At 50.9% G+C, this 18,661-nt stretch overlaps 1 protein-coding gene across 1 annotated transcript in view; it reads left to right on the top strand.

Annotated features, from left to right (window-relative positions):
• The window catches only part of B4GALT1 (beta-1,4-galactosyltransferase 1), a 53,547-nt gene that overhangs the window by 20,132 nt on the left and 14,754 nt on the right, over positions 1-18,661 (top strand). Inside the window, exon 2 of the mRNA XM_065946600.1 lies at positions 8,766-9,001. Coding sequence (XP_065802672.1) covers positions 8,766-9,001 — 236 coding nt within the window. The remainder of the gene's footprint in view (positions 1-8,765; positions 9,002-18,661) is intronic.

Below are 18,661 nucleotides of genomic sequence, written 5' to 3'. Positions count from 1 at the left end.
GCTTTGGAGTTATTCTCTCAAGGAACAAGTGGTATTTGGGGAAGCACCTGTTTGATGTGGCAGTGTGAGGTTTAGATGAGGAAATAGCAATATATTGTTTAGAAGATGAGGATGTACACTACCACTGTGTCTAAAATTATAGGGCGAGAATCTGGAGGAAACTTATTTTAAAATGTAGGGTGGGGGATGTGCCCGTAGGTCATGAATTAGGTGCTATACCTGGAAACCAAAGGCATCTTTAGAGCTCAGAAGGGAGAGTTTTCTTACCCATGGTCACCTTGGGTGTAGGTGTGTAATTAGGACCACAGTCTAGATTCTCAAGCATCGTATAGGCAAGATGGCTTTCAATTCTGCTAACTCAGGTTCTTAGTTCATAGTTGAATGTGTTGTGGGGATCACCAACATTTGTATAGCTTGTTCTTTCAGAAACTGTTCCAAGTTCAAAAGGAATGGTATATAGCCCCTGCCCTCAAGGAGACAAGGGTCTACTAGAGGAAGCAGGTAGATAGACTGGCACCCTCCTCCCCGGGGGCTTGGATGTGGGCTCATAAAGGTTGAAACATTGGTAGGTGAAGAGTGTTCGTAGGCATCTGGAGCATGGACCAGTTGGCCTGAAGGATCCTGGAAAAGCTTTGAAATTCAAAGTTTGAACTTTGAAGGATTGTTCCCTTGCCTACTTCACAAAGGTTTTTGAGATGGCATAAGAACACACACCATTGGGAGAAGGTGAGGGTGGGATATTTAGAAAGAACAGCATCGAAACATGCATATTATAAAGGGTGAAATAGATCACCAGCCCAGGTTGGATGCATGAGACAAGTGCTCGGGGCTGGTGCACTGGGAAGACCCAGAGGGATCAGGTAGAGAGGGAGGTGGCAGGGGGGATCGGGATGGGGAATACATGTAAATCCACGGCTGGTTCATGTCAATGTATGGCAAAAACCACTACAATATTGTAAAGTAATTAGCCTCCAACTAATAAAAATAAATGGAAAAAAAAAAAACCCACATACCATAAGAAAGGATCAACATAAATAAAACAAGAGAAAGAGAAAATGTGGCTTAAAGAGTTAAGAGTCAGGCAGAGTTAAAATGTAGATATTCAGATGCGGCAGCCCAGCACAGCCATTTCATCTGTCGCTTTGCAAAAGCCACAAGTGAAACGTCGTCTGAGAGCAGCAATACACAGTAGTTCCTGAGCATAAGTTGTTTTTCTTGGTGCTTCACTCTTCAAGAGCTTCATGGGGGTGGGAGGGAGGTGGTAGTTAGCAGGTGAGCCTGCAAACCGGCGTTCCTGAAAATATACTCTAGGGACCTATGTTAATGCTACCTAGAGTACTTGTAAAAGGCAGAGTCCTGGGCCCCAACCCCAGACCTACCAGATCAGAAGCTTTGGGCAGGAAGATCCAGGAATCTGCAATTTTACATGCTTCCCCAGCTGACTGTCTGTGTACTCCACAACTTGAGAACCTCTACAGTAGATGGAAACCTCAACAATATCTTGAAAGCACATGCAATAAAACAAAAGCTTGGCCTTTGTGTGAAGGCTGGGTGGGAATTTAGTGGGAGAGAGACAGGTCACAAGAATAGGCAGTTCCACTGAGGTTCATTCCCGGCCAGGTCACTTTCAGGTCATATTTTGGAAGAGGTACTCAATGTGGTAATTCAGGCGCGTGGCAGGGACGCTCCTCAGCACAGAGATGGATGGGCAAGCAGCTGGCCCCACTGTGTTGTCCGGCTTGCCCAGCTTCCCCTCGTCCTCCTGGGCTCTCTTCTGTAGACCTGCTCTGGCAGGCTCTTTTATTTTTTTGAGCACATACTTTGTTTTTCTCCTTGCCCCCAAATGCAGGGTTCTGAGACCACAACTGTGCTCGGCTTCCTGTTGAAAAAGCGTTTCTCCCCTCAGGGTCTAACAGAGACTTGGATGATGAGTTGGCAGAAAACAAGTGGGTGTTGAAATTGTGTCCTGCATGCAGTGTGCCTGAGACCCAGAAGGCCAGCCTTTAGAGTAGATGATTCCTGTTTTCTGGTCACGGAGTTGTATGTTTTGAAGTCTTTATTTTGGAAGACACTTCTTTATTGGGAAAGGGATGAAGAAGGTGGGGGGGGGCGGTCACTTCTTATCCTTGGGTTATATTTTTAAATATTTATTGTTCGATTTTAAAGATATACCCAAACATATAAAGAAAAGGAGCATGAACATCTGGTTTAAGAAATGCTTTCCAGTACTTTGGGAGCCTTTGTGATTTGGATTTTAAAACCCAGTGAGACACGGTTACCGTGAACCATGAGCAGTCCCGTCTGGTGGCTTTCTGTCCTGTGCTCCTCCATCACGTTCTCTCGTGTTTTCTTGTAAATCCAGCCTTCATCATGTTTTCTCAAGGTTTATGGAAATCCTCTTCGTTTCTTGCATTGGAGGCAGGGAGAACTGCACACCACCCATTCGGCTCAGGTTTGCTGGCGCTCTCCGTGTCCACGGCAGCCAGGTGGGCACTCATGACTCTCCTCCCGGGTGGAGCTGAGGGGGCCAGTGGAGCCCGCTGCTTCTCTGCAGAGCTTTCCTTAGCTCTGTTCCCTGGCCCCAGAGTTGACACCCCTTCCTTTGTGCCCTTTCCGCTATCCTCACCGCTGTCACCCTCGGCGTTGTGTTTGCATTGCTAGTCTCCCTCCTGGCCAAGGGCAAAGACTGCATCTTAACCCAACCCCCACTGCGTGTGTGCCTGGCACCGACTGGCAAGTCGTGTGTGCTAACTAGGTGCACGCTTAAATGGACATGGTGCTCCGAGTCCTTAACGAAGGAAGAGGACGAGTAAGGACCAACCTTGAGTGGTCTGAGAAGGCTTCCAAGGGGAGGTGATGTTTGAGCTGCGGCCAGGCAGCTGTTGACTTGGTGATAATGAAGTTGTTGGAGTGACCGTTTAGTGTAAGCCCCTCGCAGTAGACGGTGCTTCTCATTTCTAGTCTGAGGTCACAAGGGCCACCGTGGGTTGATAAGACCACTGCAGACAGCTGTCATTCCTGTGCCTGGGGATTTCATAGTGCCTAGTTCGGCTTCCAACCTACATCAGGTCTTTGGAAGGTTGGTCCAGAGGAAAATGGCTCCCCCACAAAGAGTCCAAGGAGCAGCACCGCAGGGGAGCTGATGGGGTGGGCTGCGGGAGGGATGGTTTGAAGAGGGGCTGTGCCCTGTTGTTAGGTCTGAGGCTTGGCCAAGGAAGAGATTCCAACATCCCAGCTGGTTGAGTCACAAAGTTTTGGGCATTGGCTAGTTCCCGAAAATGGGAATTTCATCACTCAAGAAAAATTTTCTTAAAACTGGGGAATCCTGACCCCTGGTTGCCAAGTAAGGTGTTTTTTTTTTTTTTTTTAAATTAAAAAACAATCAATTCAACATTAAAATCCACTCTGATCGTTTCATAAAAGAAAGGGGATCTTAACATTTAATGAGTAAGAAACACTTCCTCTTGGAAGAACGGGCATTCTGATATATTGATTTCTTTGAGCTTAATGAAGGACCACCTACATTGTCTTTTGTTGTTGTTCAGTTGCTCAGTTGTATTGCAACATGGACTGTAGCCCCTACCAGGCTCCTCTGTCCGTGGGATTTTCCAGGCAAGAGTACTGGAGTGGGCTGCTGTTTCCTTCTCCAGGGGATCTTCCCCGCCCAAGAACCTGCGTCTCCTGTGGCTCCTGCTTTGCAGGCAGAGTCTTTACCACTGAGCCCCCTGGGAAGCCCCACATAGCCCTTACGTTAACCGTTTTGTCTTGGGCTGGTGAACCGTTGTCATCACCCTGCTTCAGGCCGAGGACTGTCTTGACCAATTGGCTGGTCAGTTGGGAAGCCGTAACTGGATGTTCCAGCCTCTTTGGTTGAGACCTGAGGAGTGAACCAGTGGCTTGGCTGGCAGGGTGGCAGGGCGTCCATGCTGGACTGGCTCTTGATCTGCAGGGCTTCTGACGGAGGGGCGCGTATGTGTTTGGGTTTGCTGTGCCGGGCTAGGAAGCAGTGGAATTTGTCTGAGTTGAGCTCGCACATTGAAGTTATTGAGCGACTTACACGCAAGGCCGTGACCTGGACTCCCAGCTGAGAGGCCCACGTGGCGGAGCTTTAGCAGGAGGAGCTGAGGACAGGCTCACATCTGCTCATCTGCTTACGTAACCCTGCCTCCCGGCTCTCAGAGCCAAGAAAACACACAAGCCGACCCAGCGGGGCCAAGGGTTTGTGGTAGCACCGCCATGCGCCACCCAGCAAGGGGGCCTTGGCTCAGCCTTCTGCCTCCTCCCTGTGCCTCTGCCCGAGGCTCCCACGCTGTCTCTGAGACTGGCTGGCAAGTCTATGAGGCTCCAGGCAGAGCTGGTCACTGCCCTCCTGGAGTCTGAGCACTTAGACTTTGTCATTAGGTCAGAGCCAGGTGTGCTGCCCAGGACGGCCCCTGCCTCATGGCAGGAGGTATGCAGGGCATGTGGGAAGGCTTCCGCCCTGGCGCCAGACCCAGGAGGCATCCGGCTCCAGGTCAGGAGCCTCCATGGCTGCCGAGCCCTGACCCATCTCAGGGTTGTGAGCTGGAGGGTTCTCAGAGCACTGGCAGCTTCGAGGGGGGAAGGTAGGGGAAAGAATTGTCAGGTTGGGCAGAAAGGGCCGGGGTTCACTCTTCCCATCCGTGTAGGAGACACGGCAGGGCTATAAGGGGCAGCGAGTGGGAAGAGGCTGTTTGGTGAACAAGCTCTGCGTGCAGCCGCTGGGACAGCCAGTCCCTTAGACAGCCTTGAGCCAGCGTAGTTTTCACATGGGTCCTGCCCTTTTCAGCAGGGAGGTCAGGAACCGTTGTGTCCATCCCATCATCACCTCCCACCTCCCTGACCCGCTTCACAGTGGATGTCCAGAAAGTATTGGTTGAAACGAATGGAAAGTAGCCTTGACACACCACAGGAAATGTTTACATTAAACAAGTAAGTACTTCAGAAAAGACTCTGGCTTGATGCTTGAGTAGGTTCCCATGGATGGGTAGTCACATGCTATTAATACCTCGTGTGTGTGGGTGCACGCATGTGTGCACACTCTGGGATTAAAGGAAGGGGAGCGAGGCTGTCAGCTCCCATAACTGGGTGGATAGTGTTATCAGTTGCTGAAGGAACTCTGGAGCAGAAGCTGGTTGGCCCGTGGTGGTGGTGGTGGTGGTTGGTGGAAGTGATGAGGTTAATGAACACTTGTTCATTTGAGTTCCAACCCCTGGAATTTGCAACTGGAAACCAGTATCCAGAGAATGGATGGTCATCACCCAAAGATCATCCAGCAAGTCACTGGCAGAGCTGAGCTAGGGCCCAGGCAGCCTTTTCCTGACCAGACCAGGAAACTCTGCCTCACCGCTGGCTTCCTAGAGCCGCCGAAGGGACGAGATTAAGATGCTTTAAGCTTGCAGGTGTCTGCTCCAGGGAGGCCACACAGCCCAAGTGTAAAATACCTCTTTCCTGGGTTGGTTTCAGAAGTTGTGAGAAAGTTGGTAGAGTGACAGTCCAGATGCCCTTTGGGTTCCCGAAAATGAAGATATGTTTAGCATATCTTCATATGAAACATGAAGGTTCACAGCCTTCATATTTAGCAGGCTGTGAATGGAGCGCAGATGTCATGGGGCCTTCTGAAGTGAGAAGAACCTGAGCGCTGATCTTTTCTTCGTGTTTTTCACAAGTGCCCTGTGCAGCAGGACCTCCCAGAAGGCTGTGCCCACGGCTGGGGAGTCGAACAACCCAGGCCTGCGGGACCTCGTGGGAAAGGGCTACTACCTCCCCGAAGGCCCCAAGCTTGTGAAGATGCACAGGCCGGCCCCGTCTGCTCCCCACCACCCAACTTGTCCAGAAAGAACTGCTTGGGCTGCTTGTTATTTATGTGGGTCCTTCCTGAGATCTGACAAGTCAGATTCCCTAGGGCAGAGGCCTGGGATTACGTATTTTTACTGATTGCCTCACTTGATTTTGATGATCACTGTGGAGAAAATGGTCACGCCGACCCCTTACTTAGCTCTAGGGCTTAGGACCTAGTCACTGGAGGGCACCATGGGAGTTTGGAGCTGGGGCAACAGGCAGTCATAGGAGGGGCTGGTGTCTGCGAGGCCTCTGTTCCTCCAGAGACCGTGTGCACGGCCAGGGAGAGACCAGGGCTTTTTGGTTTGGTTTTGTTGCACAGAGGCTTTGCTGCTGCCTGAGAGCTTTCTCTAGTTGTGGTGAGCAGGGGCTTCTCATTGCAGTGGTTTCTCTTGTTCCAGAGCATAGGCTCAGCAGTTGTGCTGCGTGGGCCTAGCTGCTCCGCGGCATGTGGAATCTTCCTGGACCAGGGATCAAACCCATGTCTCCTGCATTGGCAGGTGGATCCACATCCACTGTGCCACAAGGGAAGTTCGAGACCAGGGCTTTAGATCCCTAAAGATCCCCTTCTGCCCTGTGGGAAGGAGTAGAGATAAAGGACAAGGCCAGATTGGGGCTTCAGTTCGAAGATTCTGGTCTCTCAGTGCCATTAGAGGAAAGAGGGAAGAGCATTTCTGGCAGAGGGGAAAGTGTGGGCACAGACACAGTTTATAGGAGCAGGAAGGGGGGGGGGAGCTAAGAAGCTCAACCATACATGGTCCAAGATCATGGCCTTAGAGCCATCAGAGGGTTTTAGCAGGAAAATGATAGGATCAAAGCTGTGTCTCAGAAGAAAATGGACTATTGGGAGCAGGTCCTGTGAGGATGTACCTGGGTCGGTGTCAGAGGGAGGGAAGGGGTGAGGAGTCCCAGGAATCTAGGAGAGGTGAGAGGAAGGTTCACACCCGCTGACAGGCCAGAGGAGTTGGGCTGCCGCATCTTGGGAGAGTGAGTGATCCATGAAGACGAGAGGTGCTTGGACAGTCACATGCTATTGACAAGCTGGCAGGGCGACAGAGGGCCACACGTTGGCCCCGGGTGGTCCTCACCAGGTTTCAGGTGAACTCACTCTGAGCTCGCGATCAGGGTCTGGCCTCTGTTCTGTTGTGGGTCGTTTCCTTCCTTTGTTCCCGTGGATGGTTTGCTCCACAGGTGAAGTTGGTTAGGCAAGAGTAATGGTTCCCAAAGTGTGTTCACTGATAAAATGGTTCTGTGGCTAAGGAAGTTTAGGAAGTGGTGTGTTAGATAAAGTGAGTGGGGTTTCTTTCTCTTTTTTAAAACATTTATTTGTTTATTTGGCTGCTCTAGTCTTACTTGTAGCACCCAGAGTCTTTGATCTTCATTGCAGCACGTGGGATCTTTAGTCGCATCCTGGGAACTCTGAGTTGTGGTATGTGGGAGCTAGTTTCCAGACCAGGGATCGGAGCGGGACCCCCTACATTGGAAGTGCGGAGTCTTGGCCAGTGGACCGCCAGGGAAGTCCCTGAATGGGGTTTCTTGACTGCACAGCTCCTCAGAGCTTTTGGTGTGTGTTATGACCTTCCAGAAGCAAGATTTAGTTTGCGGCGTTCCCAGGCTTCTTTGCCCAGGGGAACCTGTTTTTCCATTGAGCATCTTACTGGGACTAGTGCTTCCTGGAATCCACTTTGAGAAAGTCTGGTCGACCGGGAATACTGGGGACCTGGTTTGAAATGTTGACTCTGTCCGCCATCCCCTGTCTGTCCCTGGGCCTGTCCTCTCTCCTGCCCCCCACTTGTGTGCTGTGGCAGGGGCGGTCCTCAGACTCGGAATCTCCTCTCGGCTCCACCTGTTTCTACTTAGGAGGCGGGGACATTCATGCCTGTATCTGGATCTTGACCTTGACCTTTTCCTCTCCTCCTAACCTGCCTCTACCTCCGAATCCACCATCTGGGTCTCATCAGTTTTTCTGCTAAGCCCCGAGCTCTCTGACTTTTATGTGCTATACCTAGTCACTCAGTCGTGTCTGATTCTTGGTGACCCCATGGACGGTAGCCTGCCAGGCTCTGTCCATGAGGATTCTCTAGGCAAGAATACTAGAGTGGGTTGGCATGCCCTTCTCCAGGGGATCGTCCCAACCCAGGGATCGAACCCAGGTCTCACTCATTGCAGGAGGATTCTTTGCCATTGAGGCACCAGGGAACTTAATTCTCTCATTTGGAGCCATGTTCAGGACAGAATCTTTGTGGCGTCTTCCCTGACTTTTCCTCCCTTCTTCATCCCCTACTTATAATAAGTGTTCTTCTTGGTGTTCTTTCTGGCTGTTCCTTCTCTGTTTCCCCAGATCCTCCAGCCCCTCTCCCTCAAGTTTGTTTCATTCATGCATCACATCCCTTCCCCAGACATGGGTAACCACTCGCTGCTGCCTTCTGACTTCAGGCCGATTTCCTCAACACTGAGCTTCCTCAACACACACTCATGCTTCCCTTCCAACTAGGTTAGTTTCAGAGAGATGATGTAAGTTGTTTGTCCAAGGCCACACAGCTGGGAGGTGGCAGAGTTAAGTTTCAACGTCAGGATTTCTGAGAAATGCTTTCTCAACCGTGCTCTCTGATCCTTACAACAGCTTTTCCGGAAGTCTGAGCAAGAATTACTCCATTTCCATTTTTCAGTTGAGCCACGTAAGAGTTTGAGTGGGTCCTGGGGATAGGAGAGTGCTTCAGAGGGGGCCCGGCTGTCTGGGTTTGCTGGGGGCTGAAAGGTTTTCCGAGATGGTTGGTCACACTGGTGCTGGACATGGTACCTAGTGCTCGGCCTGAGCCTTTTCCACGGCCACACTGCCTCCCCAGGGGTGGCTTCCTGGGGCAGTCCTGGAGCCTGACGTCTTCTCCTTTCCCCCACCTCTCTAGTCGGCCCCATGCTGATTGAGTTTAACATACCTGTGGACCTGAAGCTTGTGGAGCAGCAGAACCCGAAGGTGAAGCTGGGTGGTCGCTACTCCCCCACGGACTGCATCTCCCCTCACAAGGTGGCCATCATCATTCCATTCCGCAACCGGCAGGAACACCTCAAATACTGGCTGTATTACTTGCATCCAATCCTCCAGCGTCAGCAGTTAGACTATGGCATCTATGTTATCAACCAGGTGAGGTCTGGGGGGATGGAGGGAGGGAGGGAAGGTGTGTATGTATATATGTTGTATGTGTGTGCGCGCATGTGCGCACACATTTATGTACTCAAATATATGAGTAATGAGGGGTGAAGGAATAGAAATAATTTTTTAGACATCTGGCATTTTGAAATTCTACCATTACCACCTTCAGGTGCAAATGAGCTACATGCTGTATCGTTCCCCCTGCCCCCACCTGAGAATTTAACTTTGATATTTCAAGTTTAGCCTGAATACTTAAATTCCCATCTTTAGACTATAACCTCCCAGGTGGAATAACACATCTAACTTATCTGTCTACTAAATTCCATTGAAATTCCTTTGAGGAGACAGAGTGTATACATTTCCATTTCTAAAAGGCCCAGTGTCCGTTTCATTTCAAGATAAACTATGGATCTGCTTGTAGTAAGTTAGTTTGAATAGAAAGATTATTAGCAGCTGACAGCTTGCATCAAAACTGAGGAACTTTGTGAGTGTTCCTTGGACCAGAAAAAAAGCTAGAAACAGCAATGTGTCCATCACGCATTTCTGAACACTGTCAGGAGAAAGCAGAGAGATGCTAAAGAAACGAAAAAGTTTCCTGGTTCTACCTGTCCTGAAGCCTCCACCCTCATTTATGGCAAGCGGGACCCTTCCAGGGAACAATTTGCTAATAATCTCAAGAACTGAATCTCAAGGTGGGAGAACAGGTGGCAGGCAAAACCCCTCAAGGCTGTTGGAGGGCCTTGGCCAAGCGAGGCACAGACCAAGGCCCCAGGAAAATCTGCTTGTAAGATAGCCAGACAGTTGTGCTTTATCATGGAAGAATATTTGTATTATGTAAGAGAGAATAGGTATATGCACTGCAAAATCCAAGCCACTTCAGTCCAACAAGTATTTGTTTAAAAAAAGCCCTGCTGTCAAGGAACACTTGTCTGATGCCAGTGTACACGTGTTGATCATGGCAGGATTCAGGAGCCCATTATTAAAGCAGTGGCTGAGCGCCTGGAAGAGAAAGCCACGGTTACCAGGCCAGCAGGGATTACTAACCACAAGCCACGCCAGCTACCTCTCCTTTACCTCATTGATAATTGTTATACCGGTAGATGAGACACCATGGCAGATTGTATTCATCAAGGTGTCTGATAGCCTCCCACAAATCTGCCTGGACAGAATTTAGACAGCTGCGGTCTAGGTGGCATATAAACTATATAGATTAAAATACAATACTTGAGTAGAGTGTTAAAGAGAGTGATGATGCCAAGTGTTTGAATTTAGGTGACTCTGGTCAAGGAAGACTTGGGGATGGGAGTGGAGAATGCTAATGTATAGAAAGGTTGTATTTTAGGTAAATGTGAGATTGCCCCATTCACTTATAAAGTCAAACATATATTGGACCGGTAAAATTTAGCCGCTGTCCTAAGTTCCTATGGCAGGATTTATATAGATAGTACCCAAGTTTCAAACAACAGATTTCCACGTGTCTTATACCAGCTATTTCCTCCTGCTTGCCCCAGTCCAGGCTGGCAGAACAATAAATAGGCAAGCCAGCTTGGACCAGCGGTACCACTGTGCTGGCTCATACCGGTCACTGCCCAAGACGGGACTTCTCATGTGTGCTCTCCGAAATGGGGATCTGAGGTCACGTGCATTTGAGAGATGCTGGGGACAGCGTGAGGCAGGTTTTGTTCTGCAGAGCCTTCAGTGTCCTGGTGTACATGACAGCCTCCAGAGGGAACTCGGCACGTTTCCTGAGCTCATCTGACTGGAGGAACCTCCTTCCAAGAACCATCTCAAGTGACAACTATTCCGTGAATTGAACGTTGGGGGAAAGCAGGCCTCCTCCCACCTCCTCACTTTCCCTAGGATGCTGAGAAACACCCCCAACTCCTGTCTTCTCCCACATGTATCTCAGCATCGAAAGATTTTATTTTTCATTTTTCAAACATTTACATCTCTCTTTTTTTTTCCTCCCCTCTAGTCTGATCAGTATAATCATCTCCCCCTCACCCTCCCCCACCACCCCTACCCTCTGCCCTAGTCCATGTCTTTTCATTTCTTCATCTTTTTCTACTCTTCCAAGGGTTAACTTTCTGCCTTGAGAAAATCATTTCCTTTATCTCCCTCTCCCCCAGCTAATCTTATTTATTTGGCTCCAGCTCCACCCTGATTATTTCTTTGGGAAAATGTGATCTGACTTCCAGGTAACCAAGTCATAAAGAAACCTGAAGTTGCCCCTGCCTTTCCTGCAAAGAATATCTTGTATGGTATCTATAAGAAATGCATAATAAGGCGATGATAGGAAAACCCAAGCCTTGAAAGAGGTGGGAGGGGAAACATTTGGAACATGCCCTCTCTACAACTTAGGACCTTCCCGTGTTCCCTGTGTTACTGTTAGATGCTCCAGCTCAGAGCATCTGGCTTGGGTTTTTGAGCCATTTGTCGAGCAGCTAGGCCTCTCAGCGTCTTCCTGTCTCAGACACCCTGCTGTCATCTTGACACTTCACTCACTGCCCCCGCCCCAACACACACACACACCCAATTTAAGAAGAGAAAGTGCCTAAAATAGGAAGGGCCCCTGAGACATCTAGCCCTCAGGTTCTCAGGCAGGTTTTTAAGAACAAAACCTCCCCCTGCCACGTTGAAATGCTGCCTAGCCCTGCATCCCCAGTGGGTCGCATGGAGTCACAGCATGTTCTACCTGAAGTGGGGGCTGTGTCCCCACCTCTATCCCTGACTTCGCCTTCATTCTTTGCCGGGATTCACCTGTACCCCTGAGGTACAAAGCCGAGAGTTGTGTTCTCATCTGTTTTGCCGACGAGGAAGCTGAGGCTCAGGGGCGGGGGGACGGGACTGGTAGGAAGGCACGTAAGCCACAGTAGGGCTGCAGCTCCGAGCCCAGCCCCGTGCCCTAGCGCCCTCTAAGCACGTTAGAACCAGTTCCCTCCTCAAGGGCACTTGGTCCCTCCTCCTCAGAGCTGGGCGGCCAGGACTGGCAGTGCGCTCCAGGCTCAGCCTGCCCGGGTGCCGGCTCTGCCCCTTCCCAGCTCGGTGACCTTGGACTCCAGTGCTTTACACCTCCGTTTCCTCATGCATGGGAGGGGAAGGCTTCGGTCCTTCGCACACACGGGACGGGGCTGTGACGCACGCACCTGGCACACGGGGAACCCTCCGTAAACATTAGCTGCTTTGAGTTCCTTCTCCCCCCGCGCCCCACCGCCCCCCTTCTTCCTGCCTGTTTTCTCTGCCCAGGACTATGTTCTCCCTGCCTCCTGTTTCGCCCCCGCTCAGTACCAGTATTGAGACCCCCCCTCCCATTCTTGGGTTCTCCGTGGGAGAAGGTGGTCGTGGACTTAGGGACCATGGCCCACCTGCCAGCCTCTTCAGGGTAGGGCTGTGTCTCGGGCTCCACCCACAGGGGTGAGCTCTCATGCGCTTCCTTGGCTCCTGCCCCACCCATACTCAGCTATGGAGTCTTTTGGTTTAGTCCCCTCCGATCACCATAGTAACTTGCGTCTCACAATAAGAGGGGTGGAGGGTTGAGTGAACCCGAAGAAGCGGCAGCACTGCCGTCTGTTCTCCGTGCCCGGCCCTGCTCCTGCCTTCGCCCACCGGCACCTGGACATCCTGTTAGGGTTCTGGGAGGTCCGGCCTTTCAGAGCCAAGGGTGCTGCTCTGAGGCTCGGATATCCTACCTGAGGTCCAGCGCAGGTGCAGAGGAGGACACTAAGATATTTTAGCAGATGGGAGGTGGGGTGTACACCTCACTTCCTTGTACTTTCATTGAGAAAGGAAACTATAAAACCACCAAGGGCGAAGGGAAGGCAGATCACCATCTGGCAGCACTAGCTCTAATATGAAGTACAGGATGTTTGTGACATAAGCCACCAGGGGAATTACCAAACGGATGACACATGCAAGTGGGTTCGTAGTAGCCGTGGCAGCACCTTGCCCCAGGAGCAGGGCCCAGGATCCGTCTCTGGTTCTGTTTGGAGGTCTTCTGGGGCCTCTGCTCTGACTCAGGTTTTCTAGCTCCAGCCACGGCATGCCCTCTCTAAACTCCACCATGTCCTCGCCCACAAGCGAGGATCTAAAGGGCACGGAAGCCTGAGCTTGGCACCCTGACTGAGACCTGCCGCCACTTCCCCTCGAGCCTCCTTCACAGCCACCCTGGACTCACCGCCATCCCCGAGACACGCTCCCTCCTGGACCTCCGCGCATGCTGCACCAAACACGTCCACCCTGCGTGCCTCCCTTCGGTCCCCTGGCTGCTTTCTTTCTGGCCACTGTGGAAGGCCCTCCCCTTAGCTCTGCAAAGGCCTGGCGTGGAGCTGTGCTGCCTTCTCCTTCCGGGCTGCTTCCAAGCCGCGTAGTGCTTTCTAGTGCGGGGAGGGGAGGGTTTGCCTGTGTGCGGGCTCTCCCCGCCCCTGCGGCCCCGAGACGCACATCCCGCAGGCCTGACTCCCTTGTCGCCCTGACCACCAGGCTCCGTGCAGCGGATGGTTAGGGTGTGGAGCCAGAGCTGCTTCCTGTGGCTCCACCGGCTCTCAGGACAGGACCCCTTGCTCTTGGCTCTCTGGCAAGTGAGAACCTGAGAAGTGAAGCCTCCTTTCCCCTCCAGGCCAGGTCATGACCCTGGGAACCTGCATGGCCCTCTCCCCTCCGCCCCCTCAAAGCTTCCTGCCCAGCAGAGACTCTACTTTAGCCCTGTGGTGGTTGATGGTCATAATACATGATGGTCTTTTGGACTGAGCCTCTTTCACGGTCTCAAAGTTTGAGTTTTGACCCTGACAGCCCCAGTGAGGCAGTGGGTACCCCCCCTGCACACCGTTCCTGCTGATGGAAGACTCCCAGAGGGGAGCAGCTTGCTGGGGATCTCGAGATAGCCGGACAGCAGAGCCAGGACAGAAATGACCTGCGGCCCCTGGAATGCCTCACCTTGCCACGTGTCTGTTCCTCACTGAGGAGCAGCTCCGTTTCCATTTGCCAGTCTCCCCCATGAGTCCCACTGGGTCCCGAGAAGAGGACAGTGGCTTGGGAGTCGCAGCCTCAGAACCCCCGGGAGGCTGGTCCGGTTGTCATGGTTACGGGTAAAACCTGGCCTGAACGGAGGCCCCAGCTCCCATCAGAAGAGTCTCCATCCAGCTTTGGAGTTTTTTCCCTCTTCCTTCTCATCTGTGCACAGTCGTGAGGTGCTTCTAAGCTGCTTGTCTGAGACCAGGAGTGGGCAGGTTTGGAGACAGCCCCTGGCACCCTCAGTGAGTGAGAGCCTCTGTTCCCCTCCTTGGCTGCTCACCTCTGTCCCTGGGCCAGACAGCTGGTTCCTAAATGAGGCCAAGACAGTTAGAGGGAAGCAGGCTCGTGCATCTGCCCGGCTGCGGAGGACAGCTGCCTGGGCCTGAGGCCATCCCCGCCCCGGGTTGGTTTCCATCTTGATTGTGTGTGTTTGCCACCCGCCTCCCTGCCATGTTTCCTGCCTGAGCTGTCAGCACCCAGATTGAGGTATGCAGGAGCAGGGCTGGGGAGGGGTGGGACCGGCCCCATTCTGCAGCAGCCCCTTTCTCTGGGTGCTGGGACCTTTAGTGGGACGGCTGTAGGTATCTGCATCCCACCGCTGCTCACCTGCTGCCCCAGTGACTGGTCGTTTCCTTTGCTGTGTGTCTCCCCTTGCTCTGTCTGTGGCTGGCTCCAGCCTCCAGGGATCATGTTGAAGTAGCACTTCCAAGCACTTGCCTGAGCTGGTGAATTGCCTCCCTGGGCATTGTTCTGGGAAATGTCATTCCCCCACGACTTTGTGATGGGGATGACTGACCACTTACTAGGAATGTGCCTCTGCCTTGGAACCAGGGTGGCCACAGCCCAGACCCTTGCCTCTCTTCCTTACGTCTCTCCCTTGCAGCCATCCTTGTCTCTTTTTTCTTTTTTTCCTTCTAGTGGGGGCCTTTTGCTTTTCCTTGTTAATCCTGTTTGTAGCAAAGCAAGCTGAAGGAGGACCTCCTCTCTGTGATCTGCTTCTTGCTCTCCACCTACTCCTCTTCTGTGCCCTTCACCTCCTAGAGAGAGAGAGGAATGCCGACCTTACTGCCGCTGCGACTGCTGCCGCCACTGCCGCCACCCTGGTAAATGTCCACGTGCCCCCAAATCCAGTCCAGAGCCCAGGTCCTGCTGCACAGGGGGAAGCTGTGTAAATGGTCCCGAGCATGTGCCATCCTGGGCCCTGGGGTTTCCCAGGCAGGGCCATGGCCCCTGTGGGCTCACTCAGAAATGCTGAGGTTGGTGGGAGCCTGCCTATCGTGCAAAGGTCAAAGAGATTTTGCATTAAAATCAAGCCGGAGTTGAGCTCATATTGTATGTGTGTATACTTTTGCACCTTGCTTTTTTTCCTTAAATTCTATATCATCAACATCTGCCCATGTTATTTCATAGTCTTCATAATCATCACTTTCCATGCCTTCATAATAGTTGAGCATGTAGTTCTACCATAATTAGTGTAGACATTCCTCTGTTAGAAGGCATTTAGGTAATTTTCACTTTCTCAGTAGTGTAAATAAGACTGTAATGAACATCTTCCAGTTTGTGGCTTATTCTGTGCTTGCTTCTTCCATATGTAGATTCATTTCCCGAGGTTAGATTTTCAGATACAAGACTGGGTTCAGAAATGATGTAAACATTTCTATGGTTTGTAATATAAGTGGCCAAATTGCTTTCTTGAAAATGAAGCCTTTATTTTCTGAGTGTTTTTCTGCAGAAAATCTCATCTCAGTGCCTTAGGCCCTGGGAGAGAGGCAGGCATCCTGCTGTAGAACTGAAGTTTTAAAATTATTTTCTGTGTTTACGTTGCCCAGAGTCCTTGCTTGGCTGTTCTATCAGCTCTGTTCTCTCTGAAGGCACCTTATGGCTCTGACCTGAGTTCTCCTCCCTCAGGGGCCAAGGATATGCCCCAAGGATATGCCCTCTCTTCTGAGTAATTACTGTGGCAAACAAGAGGACTACCCCCTCAGCTCCAGGACCCTGGAGGGCACGTTTCCTTCACGCACTGATAGAAGAGCTTAGGTCTCTGATCCAGGTTTTATTGAGGGCCTTGTCCGAACTCAGGGCTCCTGTATTATTAAGGTTCAAAGCCAGAGACCCAACTGCTGTGAAATAATGGATCAGTGGATATTAGCCCGCCACAGACTCAGCATTTGTGTAATCCCAGCAATTCTCTGGAGATCCCCTTGCAGCCAGCCTGTCTACCCTCCCGAGGCTTGCCAGTCAGGGCTGCCTGGCCAGAGCTTCCTCTGCTTGTTTGCCACCCATTTGTCCTGGGTCTTTCCTCTTGGAGTCTGAGGGGCACAGAGAAGCATGCAAAAGGGTATTTCTGCGGAGATTTCCACTGCCTGCAGACCTGCCTCTGGATCTGTGGGCTCGAGAGCCTGCGGATTACTGTGGCTATTGTGGAGGGGAGGAGTGGTGTGATGGGCAGGGGGTGTGTATAGAAGCAAAATTGTCTCTCCCATCCCATAGAAATTCTGATTCTTTGAGACTCTGGGCTTAGGGTTGGTGTTTCCAACCTCTTTGCTGCTGTGTCTTTTGGTGGTGGAGGGGCCAGGGAGTCAGCCCCCGCGCCATCACGGTCAGGGGATGTGTGTGCCGGTGGACTCATGAGGGCCTGACACCCAAGGAAGCCAGGGTGGTTTGCTGGGTCTTCCAGAAACTGTGAGAACTTGGGCAAGTTGGCGCTGTGGCTTTCGGTGGTTGGTCATCTCTCTCCTGTTAGCATCAGGGAAAGGCTGCACTTGCCTTAACCGCAGGATTTGCCTGGTGAGTAGACCAGATTCTGGTGCCTCTCCTGGAAACCCCACGAAGGCTGCTCGCAGGTGCAGTGCACAGGCCCGGGAGCAAGTGAGGCATGAAATGGGGAAGTGGAGTCCCCGCCTCGGCCCTTCCGAAGAGGCGTTCTCTGCTTGCCCCCTGTCAATGCCTAATCTCCAGTAATCATGCCGTGGCTTCTAGACTGGTCTTGCTGCCCTCAGTTGGCAAGTAGGGCACAAATTCCTCCTTGACTTGCAAAACATAATTCTCATTTAAAACCTCAAGAGCTTCCCATGGCCTAAATAAAAAAGATAAAGTCTTGATTATTTTAGCAAAGTTCCCAGCCTCCCTCTCCTGCCACATGTTTTGGTCCACATCCACCTTCTTGTCTTAGTCTGGCTTCCCCCAATCTGTATTTCTGTAGTTCCTTGAACGCTATCTTTTCCTCACAGACTTTACAAATGCTGCTCGCTCGTCTCAGAATATTCTTCTCATGCCTCCCAACTAAACTTGGCTAGCTTCCTCGAGGCCCTCTCTTAATTTCCTACGATTGGGTTCGTGTTTCCACCTCTACTTCTCTGTACGTGCTGGGCTGAGGAGCTCCTTTCTCCTCCTTCCCTTTTAGGTAGCTGTCCACGCTAAAGAGCTCATCATCCCGTAAAAATACAATTGCCTGTTTAACTTGGAACTTCTCAAAAGCAGGGCTTGTGTCTTTTCTTTTTCTGTATTCCTATTTTAAGCAAAAAGTAGATACCCAATAAATGACCAGAATGAAAAAGAGGGAGAAACAGCCCTCTGGTCCTCTCTCCTCTGTGGAGCAGGCTTCTCGCTCTCTCTGTCTTTTTTTTTTTTTTAATAGTTTAATTGAGATATAATTACTTATCATGCAATATACCTATTTAAAGTATATAATTCAGTAACTTTGAGTATATTCAAAATTGAGCATCTATCACCATGATCAATTTTAGAACATCTTTATTAAGCCAAAAAAATTCCCCTACACTACTTCGCTATCAATTAGTTCCTCCATTCTCTCCCGCCCTAGTAGCTACAATTCTACATTCTGTCTCTATGGATTTGCCTGTTCTGGACATCTCATATAAGTGCAATCTTATCTGTGATCCTTTGTGACTGACATCTTTCACTTAGCATGATGTTTTCAAGGTTCATCCAATTTACAGCATGTAGCAGTACTTCATTATTTTTGTTGCAGAATAATGTTGGATTGTATGGATATACCACATTTTATTTGTCCATTTATCGGTTAACGGCCATTTGGGTTGTTTTCACTTTTTAGCTATCTTGGACAGTGCTGCTGTGAACTTTGAAAGTTTTTGTGTGGACATATTTTCATTTCTCTTGAGTATATACCTGGGAGTAGAGTTGCTGGATCACGTGGTGACTCTTTTGTTTATTCATGTGAGGAACTCCAGACTATCTTCCAAGATGGCAGCACCATTTCTTATTCCCACCAGCAGTGTATGAGGATTCTGTTTTGAGTGGACATATCACTTGCTCTTATGTTTAGTGTAAATGAGTGCTCTCGAAAAAGGTTTTAATGCCCTGGAGAGCCATCTGACACTTATTGAGACATTTGTCCCTGCCACCCAGATCTGCCTGAAAGGCACTGGGTTTGCTGCGTGAAGTGTATCTGAAGAGCGTAGACTCTGCCAGGCCTCCCACCTCACGTGTCCTCACTCTTCCCCAGGCCAGCATGCTGACCAGCCCAGACTCCTGTCCTCTCTGGACTGATGGATGTTGGCTTCTCTTGATTGATACACCCACTTGCCAGTCACCCCACACATGGGGGAGGGATGCTCCCCCTCTGCTCCTTGGGTTTCTCCTCCAGAGTGCCATTGGTCC

The sequence above is a fragment of the Muntiacus reevesi genome, chromosome 10, assembly GCF_963930625.1.
Source record: "Muntiacus reevesi chromosome 10, mMunRee1.1, whole genome shotgun sequence".
Lineage (NCBI taxonomy): Eukaryota > Metazoa > Chordata > Mammalia > Artiodactyla > Cervidae > Muntiacus > Muntiacus reevesi.
The sequence above is the reverse complement of the archived record's forward strand: the minus strand, read 5'-3'. Positions and strand labels throughout refer to the sequence as shown.